The following is an 11,503-nucleotide window of genomic DNA, read 5'->3' on the forward strand; positions in this document are numbered from 1 at the left end:
ACACACACACACACACACACACACACACACACACACACACACACACACACACGCGCTGAGCTGGGAGCCATTGGCTCACACCTGTAATTCTAGCTACTCAGGAGGCTGCGATCTGAGGATCCTGGTTCAAAAGCCAGTCCAGGCAGGAAAAGTCCGCAAGCCTTTTAGGTCCAATAGCCACCAGCATGTCTGATTAACCACCAACACACCAAAAGTGGATCTGTGGCTCAAGTGATAGAACACTAGCCTTAAGCAAAAGAGCTCAGGAACAGCGCTCAGACCCCAAGTTCAATCCCCAGTACAGTACACCAAAAAAAATCCCTCAGCTGGAGGAGTGGCTTAAGTGGTAGAATGCCAGCTAAGCAAGCAAGCCTTGAGCTCAAATCCAGCAATGAAAAAGAAAGAAAAAAGTCAGTTACTTTTATTAGTCTCAGGAGTCACACATGCTGCTACAACTTGCTATACTACAGATGACACAGAAACTTATTCTTCATAAAGTAAAGGATCTGTAATCAGTTCATCTACAAACTTATGAGCTACATAGCAATGAATATATAACCTTTTGTTACATTATTATAGAATTGAAAATCAAAAGCTGGGGATTGTTTAAATTAAACCAAGATTCCACTGTGTGTGTACAAAGACAATCATGCGTCCTTGAGCCTGATACTCATATACCCTTCAAACCTCCTTTTTAAGTAACACCTTTGCCTTTGTGACCTTAGCAAAAAATAAATTAGAATCCTTCCCAACATGTAATGAACTTTTTTCTCTTTATTTCTACTTTTTGGTTGGATAGACCAAATTTGTTTCTTAGCCAGCTAGCAGATTAACTTAGTTTAAAAAAAAAAAAAAAAGCTCTGGTAGCATTCCCAGAAAGGTGGCTTATGCCTTAATACTAGCTTCTCAGGAGGCTGAGATCTAAGGATCAAGGTCAAAGCCAGCCTGGACAAGGAAAGTCTGTGAAACTCTTATCTCCAATTAACCACCAGAAAACCAGAAGTGGCACTTGTTGCACAAAGTGGTAAAGTGCTAGCCCTGACCAAAAAAGCTCAGGGACAGCACCCAGGCCTTAAGTTCAAGCCATATGCTCCCTCGCACCCACCCCCCCAAAAAATCTAAAGGAAAATAAACCATAATAGAGATTAAGAAGCTAGGCATATAAGACCAACTAAAAGATGGCAAGATGAAGACATTAACGTGCAATGAAAAGAACTGTAATTAGCGAGGAAGGGGCTAGTCAACCATGGATTCAATGAAAAAGAAGGACAATGAAGAATGTGGGCAGTGCCCATGAAAGCAGTATCTGGGAAAAAATATCCTGTAATGCAGATGGATTGTGGTAACTGACAGATATATTATAGGGACCTGAATATCACTTTATCAGAGCTTAATGTTCCTTAAACTATGTCACTGAAATATCAGTCATTTAGAACTCTTATGCTCTAATTCATTAGGCAACGCTTGATAATTTTATATTCCATATACCATTTATTCTAAATGGAAAGAATGCACTGATGCAAATATTTAGTCTTCAATTTTACATAAATGGGTATTCTCATGCACACACACATTTTCTTGTAGTACTGGATCAAAGTGTGGCCATGTAGTTCCATTATTTGAGTTCTTACTGACTTCTTTGTGACTTGGAAAACATAATTACGTATTCTTATCTATTTCCTTCCTCATTTGCAAAAGGGGAACCAATTTTTGTAATAATTAATTTCTATGAAGCCATTAAAACATTACCTGTATATAACAGTAACAAATAAATATTTGCCATGTTGCTAGCCTTTGGCATGTGTTAATATTTCTGAATCCGAAAAGCTCTGAGATAGGTCAGTTACTAAATCTGAAAAATTAATGCAAGGCTACTATGTTACACCATGATAAGGAATACTAGTGCACATAAGAGTATGCTGATAAAAAAAAAAAAAAAAGAGTATGCTGATAGTTCCTGAACTGGTCTTAACTTGGTGAATTTATGGTCACCTACTCTTTGAGGTTTTGAGACTGGTTTGCTTTTTTTTTTTTTTTTTTTTTTGAGGGGGAGGTGTTGGGAGAGGACACAATTACTTAATATATAACAATGGGCCACAAATGTAAAGGTCTGTAGTAATCAAGCAGGTCACCTAATGAGTGAAGCACACATTGGGTGGTAAATTTGCAGAATATGTGTAAGTGCTAAGACTAGAGGGTAGAGAATAAAAGTTAATCCTTAATATATTCAAATAGCATACCAATGGGCAGATTTTTGAGCCTTAAGGAACTGTTTGCAAACCTTTTCTCCAGGATCCTTCTAAATATTAAAATGTTCTAATTAGGAGAATGTAAATCCAGGAACTTGTTTTTAACTCTTATTTTCCATTATTGCTCTAGTATCACCCTTTCTTTGAAACTGTTACTTTCTTTAGCTTTTAAAATCCTCTGTACTTTTCTCCATGACCAATAATACTGAGTGATCTCATTCATGTCAACTAATACTTCTGGCACTCTAACTCTACCAATATTAATAAATAACTCATTTTACCTTGTTTGCTTCCTTATTGCCATTGCCTTGATCAGGTTTTTATCAACCAATTTCTAGATTTTTACAGTAGTTTTGGCTCATTTCTCTCCTATTGTACTCCCATCCACCAACAAATTCCATGTTCTACCTACAATCAAACTTCTTCTATATCATACTCAAAATATGCAGCTGGTCATCATTTTTACTTTAAAAAAAAACTTTGATTCCCCACATCACAGCAGGGATAGACCTGTCCTCAAATTTAAATTTTTCAAGTTTTAAACTTTCTATTTCCATTTCTAAAAATAGCTGTATACTCTCCACATCTAAATCCATCCACGTTCACCGCTGGACAACAGTATCATCACCAATCACCCAGATTACTTTTTTCCATTTAGTTATTAGACTCATCCTTTCCCTCTTCTGTTCACCCCCGGTGGCTCCCATTATCACTCAAGAGTGAAATATAAGTCCTTTTTTAAAATAACTTACAAGGCCTATACCTCCCTAAGTTCATCTTCCTTGCTTATTCTTACTCCTCTCTGCCACATTGTTGCTTTGTCTTTTCCATAATCATACTAAATTAATTCCTGGCTCTCTAGGTCTTTTGTAATTCCCATTCCCTAATCTGGAATTCTGATTTCACAAATATCCTGGACTTGGATTGACTTTGATCTACTTTCAGGGCTATACAAATCTTACTTCTAGTAAGTGTTCCCTAAAAATACCCTACTGAAAAGAGAAATATCCTACCCTTTTCTACTTCATCATCTAATGCGTAAATGTGGACAGATGTTTGTTTTTGCTCTCTCCAAGATAATGTAATGTCCATTTCAGGAAAAACCTTTTTTTTTTTTTTTTGGCTAGTACTGGGGCTTGAACTCAGGGCCTGGGCACTCTCCCTGAAATGCTTTTTGCTCAAAGCTAGCACTCTACCACTTGAGCCACAGCATTATTTTCAGCTTTTTCTGTTTATGTAGTACTTAGGAATTGAACCCAGGGCTTCATGCATGCTAGTCAAGCACTCTACCATTAAGCCATATTTCTAGCCCAGTAAGAATATTTTTATTGCTGTATTCTCCATGTCAGGAACAGTACATATATTAGGTGTATAATTTTTGAAAAAATATTGAAAAGGCTCCTCATTAATTTTCCTTCTACTGACCTCCCCTTCTATAATCCACTTCGTCTGGTCTCCCAGTTTAAGCCAGGTACTGGTGGCTCACACCTGTAATCCTAGCTATTCAGGAGGCTGAGGTTGAGGATCTCAAAGCCAGCCTGGGCAGGAAAGACTCTTAACTACAATAAACCACAGAAAACCAGAAGTGGTGGTGTGGCTCAAGTAGTAGAGAGCTAACCTTGAACTGAAGAGCTGAGGGACAGTGTCCAGGCCCAGAGTTCAAGCCCCACGACCACCACCACCAACAACAAATATATATATATATATATATATATATATAATCATTATCCTGTTATAAAATTTTTTATAGGATCATCACATCTCATCAAAAATGGGTCTGACCCCAAATTTACTTAAGCCTTTTTTCCCCATTTCTCAAAAGTTATATAGTCTATATTCTTACCCTTTAATTATCTCTGAATAGTTGTATATTCTCTACATAATTAATTCTTTAATGATCTCTAAAGCTACTATGCTGTTTCCTTTTCTGTGCTTTCCATACAAGTACCTCAGCATCCTGTAGACCTAGTTATTCCATTATGGCTCCCTTATGGCTCTCATCAGCACCTCTGTTTGTATCTCTTCCATCATATTTGTGACACAACTATGCACTGACAAATCTGTTCCTCTAACAAGACTTTACAATCCTGGAGAGCAAGTTTTTTGTTTTGGGTTTTTTTTTTTTTTTGCTAGTTTTAAACATTACTCTTAGCAGAGAGGAAACAGTTAAGCCTGCTGAAAGAAAATTCAGCAGAATGAAACTTCTTAGAATGTGAAGGGCTTTCCTTATTCAACACTGAGAAAAAAATATATCTTCTTATGAGCCACAATGCTTTCCAACACCAAACATAAATCTGACATATAATTTGTACTTGCTAAACAAAATCTGATCATTTCAGCAAGTCAAGTCAGTGTATTCAGAAATTAAAAATAAGTTAGTGACTAGTCAGGAAAGGTAATTACTCCACTAAACATACTAATTTTGGGGTCATATGTTGAATACAAAATAAAGTGCACTGGGGCTGGGGAGGTGGCTCAGTGGTAGAGCGCTTGCCTTGCATGCTCAAGGCCCTGGGTTCGATTCCTCAGCACCACATATGCAAAAAGAAAAAAGCCGGAAATGGCGCTGTGGCTCAAGTGGTAGAGCGCTAGCCTTGAGCTGAAGAGCTGAGGGACAGTGCCCAGGCCAGAGTTCAGGCCCCATGACCGGACCCAAAAATAAATAAATAAATAAAGTGCACTATAATCAAGAGAAAATAGGTCTTTAAATTTTTAAAATGTGAAACTTTTTAAAGTAAGGAGGGAAATTGGAGATAATCTAGGTCAACTATCTTATTTTACAAATGAGAAAAATAATGAAGAAGAGATTAACCAAGTTTACAGGAAGATTAGGATCAGATCAGGTTTTATTAAAAATGAAGGGCCTCACAAATGTACCACAACACAATGCCAAATTTTTCAAAACTTATTCCATTACTTACCCGTGCAAATTTAAAGAATGAAAATTCAAAGAAGTTTGAATACATGTGTTCTTAGCTAAGCTGCCTTTGTGGGATCTTGGACAATCACTGAACATCATACTACTCTACCATCATTTCCCACCAATTGCAATTAATGCAAGAGCCAAATGAAAGTTCTGTTACAAATGGAAACTGTGATCATCTCCATTCTCATCATGTCAGATTCTCCAGTGCTGTGTCTTGGGAAGATTTCAATCCATCTGTAGGAGCCATAGGAACTGTTAAAACCACTGCAATTATGACTAATGGGAGTTTTGTTCTCGTTTTACAGGACCAAGAAAGCAGAAAGAAGAGGAAAAGATAAGTTGTTTAGTGGTCAAATAAACTCCACCTAAAAAAATCCATACCTGTAATTAAATAATCACAAGCTCTTTATAATTAAGTTCTTTATAATCTTCATAATATAATCTTTATAAACACAAACTCTTTATAATTCATGCTATTGTTTTCTCCTATACTGCAGGTTCTATAAGACTTTTTACTACTGGCGTATTTCAATAAATTTTATCATGGTTATTTGGGATATATATGTGTATATATATATGTATATATATTCACATATACACAAATAAACATTGCTGTTCTGATGGAGATGTGTTTAAATAGGGACTCAGTACTTAATCTTCAAAAATTACGTGTGGGATAGTGGTACAGCACAAATATGCATGAAGCCCTATGTAGGGGCAGGGGTTGGGGGGAAGGAGAGAGGACCGGACAAGAGCCAGCTGAAAACACAAATCTAGGTTGTTTGAGCTGTTTCTCAAAGAAGTAAAAAGGCAAAGAATTGAGTGAAAAGAGAGGTTATTCCTAACATTGACACTTCCTCCAATTTCTTTCTCTCTGTCTCAAGTGTTTTCATAGGTATTATTATAGGTATAATCGTAGGTATCATTACAGTAACAAGTTTTTAAAACACAACTTTGCTTCAGGTATTAAAAATATTAAAGTATATCAAATGAATATGTTTTACAAGTTAATCTTGGCCAGGTGCTGCTGGCTCACTTCTGTAATCCTAGCTACTCAAGAGGCTGAGATTTCTTTTTTTTTTGGTGGGGGGGAGCTGAACTCTGGGCCTGGGCACTGTCCCTCAGCAATTCAGCTCAAGGCTGGCACTCTACCACTTGAGCCACAGTGCCACTTCTGGCTTTTTTCTTTTTGCTTATGTGGTGCTGAGGAATCGAACCCAGGATGGCCTCAGGCATGCAAGGCAAGTGCTCTACCACTGTCACCTTCCCAACCCCAAAAGGCTGAGATTTGAGGACTGCAGTTGGAAGCCAGCCAAGGCAAGAAAGTCCTGAAGACCCTTATCTTCAATGAGGAACCAAAACAGCTGGAGATGTGCTTCAAGTGGTAGAACACTAGTCGAGCAAAAAAGCTCAGGGACAGTGCCTAGGCCCTAAGTTTAAGCCCCATGACCACTTAAAAAAAAAAAAAAGTTTGCAGGACACCAGTGGCTCACACCTGTAATCCTAGCTACTCAGGAGGCAGAGATCTGAGGATCATGGTTCAAAGCCAGCCTGGGCTTTAGGAAAGTCCATGAGACTCTTCAATTAACCATGAGCAACCGGGAAGTGGCAGTGTAGCTAAGTGGTACCTAGCCTTGATCTGAAGATCTCAGGGACAGTGTCTAGGCCCAGAGTTCAAGCCCCACGACAAAAAAAAAAAAAAAAAAAAGTTAATTATTTGGCAAACAAATCTAATGTAGAACATTGAGTACAGAAAGGTAATATTTTACAGAAAAAAATTATGCATTCTGTAAATTCCATTTATATTTAGAATTTTAATCTCATATAAATTATAATAGTAATACTTTAATTAGTATAAAACCAAAGCTGTTGTAAATGTAAATAATAGATTTCATTTTTTCTGTATGCACAGGAAAAATATCCTTGAGACAATATCTATCTCTGTATATCAAATTTCATATATTTTTCTCAACCTAATTCAGACACTGGTATAATATCTAATGAGTCTCAAGTTCTCCCTCAAACTTCCTAAGAATCATCTAGAAACCTACTAAAACTACAGATTACCACATTTACCCTAGAAATTCTGCTTCATTTGCTCTAGTCATTTGCACAATTTGTCACATTTTATAATTACCTGGGGAACCCTGAAAACTTACAACTTGGGCCAATGTATCCAGCTTAAAAGACTCTCCAGAGAAGGTTCAGAACCACCAATTTGGAAGAATTTGAGAATTTCTCATAGAACCTTTTTATCAAGTTAAGAAGGCTTGTTAATAAGCTAAGGTGTTACAAAGCTGGAGCTATTCCAGCTTTGACTCCTATTTCACTGTTTGGTGATATAATTTTTATGTGATTTGACAAGAAAAAAATACAAAAAACAAACAACAACAACAACCCACCTCGTCTTTTATCTCAGATTAATACTGCCACTTAATAACTGAATAAGTTCAGGGGTGAAGGTGTGACTCAATAATAAAACACCTGCCTAACTAGTACAAGGTTATAACAAACCCAAGTACCGAAGGAAAAAAAGGATGTTAAAATGGAGCTAAGTGGAAAATATTTTTAGCCCTAATCTAAAAGTAGACTAAATATCACTACTGTTCAGATCCAACTAAACTATTAAAATAGATTGCAAAACAAAGTATTATTGAAAGAGTCTCTGTTGTAAGCCAGGGTGGCTTGAACTCATTTCTTTCTGCCTCAGCCTGAGGAGTTCTGGGATTATAGACCTTCACCACCATGTTTTGCCTCAGTTTTTTAAAAAAATCTGATATCATAGATCCTGACTAGCATAATTATATAAAATAAAGCTGGGTGCCTGTGGCTTATGCCTGTACTCCTAGGTGCGCAGGTGGCTAAGATCTAATGAACACAGTTCAAAGCCAGCCCAGGCAGGAAAGTCCTTGAGACTCTCCAATAAACTGCCAGAAAACTGGAAGTGGCACTGTGGCTCAAGTGGCAGAGCACCAGCCTTGAGCTGCAGAGCGGAGAGAGCGTCCACGCCCAGAGTTCAAGCTCCATGACCAAAAAAAAAAAAAATTATATAAAATAATATGCCAAATTTGTAACCAGGCTTCTCCCTTAATATAACTCCACATATTGAAGTTACTATCTACTCACAGGTGAGAACAGATTTCCCTCTACATACAAAAGGATGAACTATATACTGACTTTGCAAAACCCCACCATTGGTTTCTCCACAGACTTCTCAAGACACTAGTTTACCCACTCTAAGAATTGTCTTTTAATTTAAAAAAAAAAAAATTCTAGGGGCTCAGTGATAAGATTACTTTGACTACCACGCATGAGGCCCTGGGTTCAATCTCAGGCAACACACACACAGATACTTTTTTTTTTATCATGAAAAACATGTTAGGTGCAAGCACCTATGATTTTGAGAGTATATTTTGCTTTCTAAAAATTACATTTTGATTGACTTGCTTTCAAGGTAACTACTTTATTACTGAAGTACTGATATTGTTTCCCACCACCCCCCTCTCAAAACTGCCAGATATTTAGATACTTCAAATCTCAACGTTTGTGGATTTTTTGCTTGTTTGGTTTCTAGGTTCAAAAAAAGCGTCCATCATGCTTTATCAAAAGCAGATCACCTTACTCCTCTGATGTAACTCCAGCAGCTCTTAGTGTTATGGTCTATACTAGTATACAATGTATACTTTTATACTTTTGACTACTTCTATTTGCAAAGGGTAATTGTGAGGTTCTCGATTTACAAATTTTATATTCTTAGAATCCGATGCAAGGGATTTTTGTTACAGGAATTTTAATAAATGAAAGCTCCTATTTGAAATCTAGCCACCTTAACAGATGCTAAACTATAAATGCCCCAAATGTGAAGTTCAAGGCACATCAAAATCAAAAGTAACAGAAAATCATCAGAATTTCAGATTCAATGTACAAGTGATTGCTACCTACCACCTAGGAAACCGGACTACACTTAACCACCCATGGAGTTTATTTACTTTAAGAAGGAAAGTATTTCATGTTCCCGTACTTGACTTGCCAGATCCAATTCTAGGGGGGGTGGGGGTCAGACAGCAGCTAACACGTGGCAGGGGGAGGCGGGAAATTATTTTTTTTTCCCCTAAAAACTAAATATGTTTATTTTCAGAGGTGGTGTACTCAGGTAGCAGTCCACCATCCAGGCGCCCGACACTGAAAACTCCGCGGCAGGTCCCGCGGGAGGGGGGGGGGGGGCGCGAATAGCAGATGTAGGCCAGGAAAGCGGAAGCCCGGCTGGCCCGGGGGCTCGTTCGTGCCCGCGGGGGGCGGGGCGGCAACGGCGAGCGGCGACCCCGGCTCCGGGGAGCGGCGGGGCGCGGGAGGGAAGGCGTGGGGGGAGGGTGGGAGGGGGTAGAAGGGACGGCGGCGGGCGACCTTCCCTCCCCCGCGGCCGCCGGCCAGGCCAAGGCTTCCGAAGGTGCGCGTCCTGGAAGGAAGTGATGGAGCCACACAGAGACGTCTAAGTCATGCAGGAGGCGCCCGGCCCCGGCCCTCCCGCCGCCCGCCCCCTCCTCTCATCCGACAGAAAGACAGACAAGAAGGGTTCCCGACCTGTCGTGCCCTGCATGTTCACAGTCTGTCATGTTTGGTCAAGAACGGGGCGGGGCTGGAGGGCAGGTCTGCAGGCCGGCGGCGGCGGGGCGCGGGGAGCAGCCCGGCGCCGCCCGCGGGAGCCTGCCCCGGCCGCCGCCGACGGGTGACGAGGTGGTAAAAACTCACGGTTACTAGTGAGCGACACAGACACAGACTTTCCAGTCTATTAACAACCACGCCAGAGAGGTGGGGCTCTAACTGCAAACACTGGGCCACGGCCCCGCGCTGCCGGCGCTGCCGCTCTAGTCTCTATTCGCCGCTGGTGGCTGAGGCGTGGGAGCGGCCGGGCGGCGTGCGGCGACGCGGGGATTTGGACAGTGGCCGTAACGGTGATTTCTCTTCACCAACATGGCGGCACCCGAAACAAGCGACTCCACAAAATGGCGCCCGCCGCAACACCTAGCCCGGGACTAAAGGGCAAGGGAGATTCCTCCGCGAGCCAGGGCCCTTGCCCAGCCCTCCGGGGCTGAGCGCGAAGTCTATTGGAGGAGACTGCCTGTCAATCATCCCTGGGGGGGGCGAGCCTTCTTCCCGCTGGGTGCCGCGGCGGAGGCGGCAGCCTGGTTCTGAGACCCGGCGGTGAGGGACGCGACCGGTTGGTTCTTCGCGCAGCTTCTGGGGGAGGGAGGGTGGTAGGTAGTCCGCGGGCCTTGGCCAAGGAATGCCTGGGAAATCAGGCGTCCCCCATATCAGTGACAGGGTTGGGCTAACACGGTTCGCACCACTGTCAGTTCTTCTAAGAAAAGAAAACCTTTGCTGCTGAAACAGCCAGGGTGTGGCGATTGCCTCCATCATGTTTGGTGCTCGTTTGCATTTTTCAGGGAAATAGCTTGTCGAGCAGTTATTACGTGTCTGCGCGTGCGTGTGCCAGTCCCGGGGCTTAACTCGGCCTAAGCGCTGCCCCTGGGTTACTTTGCTGAAAGCTAACCACAGCTCCACTTGCGGCCTTGTGGAGGTTAATTGGAGTAACAGTCCCCTGGGCTTTCCCGCGCATCTCAGCCTTCTGGGCAGGGAGGATTACAGCCATGAGCCACCACCACCACCAGGCTTTGTAGTTTATAGAATGAAATGGAGAATGTGTCTTTTTTTTTATTATTTTGATCATTTGAAAGAGACTGGCTAGAGATGTTCCATTCCTGGGAAGGTGGAGAAGAATTTGCAAGTAGAGCTTTGAACATTACGTTTCCATTCTGGAAAGATTTTTCAAATCATTGCTTCAATTAACTAGTTTCAGAAATATTCAAAAGAGGTTTGTTCTTTTTGTTTTAATTTTAATTTATTTTTAAGACAAAGGTTAAAAAATAAAGTATAACCAGTTGTCTACGTTGGAACTTAGAGAGTTTAGATCAAAATTCTTTTGAAATTAGCTGATGACAATACATGGAATTTACTTTTTTGGTAGCATAATAAAACAAGTGGATAGTTCAATTAGAACAACTTGAGAAGGGTGGAAATGCTTGATACAATAACTTATTACAAAGTTATAACAAAACAACATGACATTCAGAACCAGGCAAATAAACAAATACCTTAGTATGTATTATTTTACCCAACAGCGAAGGTGGTAAATGGAAAGAAAAGGATGCAAAGAGAATCTTTTTCCATTTGTTTTGAGACAAAGTCTTTCTATGTAGCCCAGATTGGTCTCAAACTAATAATCCTCCACCTTTTGTCTCCCAATGTTGGGGATACAGGCATGTACCAC

The 11,503-nt window shown here is 40.6% G+C and overlaps 1 protein-coding gene across 1 annotated transcript in view; it reads right to left on the minus strand.

Annotated features, from left to right (window-relative positions):
• Zc3h6 (zinc finger CCCH-type containing 6) overlaps nucleotides 1-10,203 on the minus strand; it is a 53,901-nt gene extending 43,698 nt beyond the window's left edge. The window contains exon 1 of the mRNA XM_042695453.1: nucleotides 9,757-10,203. Coding sequence (XP_042551387.1) covers nucleotides 9,757-9,788 — 32 coding nt within the window. The 5' untranslated portion in view covers nucleotides 9,789-10,203. The remainder of the gene's footprint in view (nucleotides 1-9,756) is intronic.
• Between the last annotated feature and the right edge of the window lie 1,300 nt (nucleotides 10,204-11,503).

This window comes from Dipodomys spectabilis, unplaced genomic scaffold (assembly GCF_019054845.1).
Source record: "Dipodomys spectabilis isolate Male_0828 unplaced genomic scaffold, ASM1905484v1 ptg000187l, whole genome shotgun sequence".
Classification (NCBI taxonomy): Eukaryota; Metazoa; Chordata; class Mammalia; order Rodentia; family Heteromyidae; genus Dipodomys; species Dipodomys spectabilis.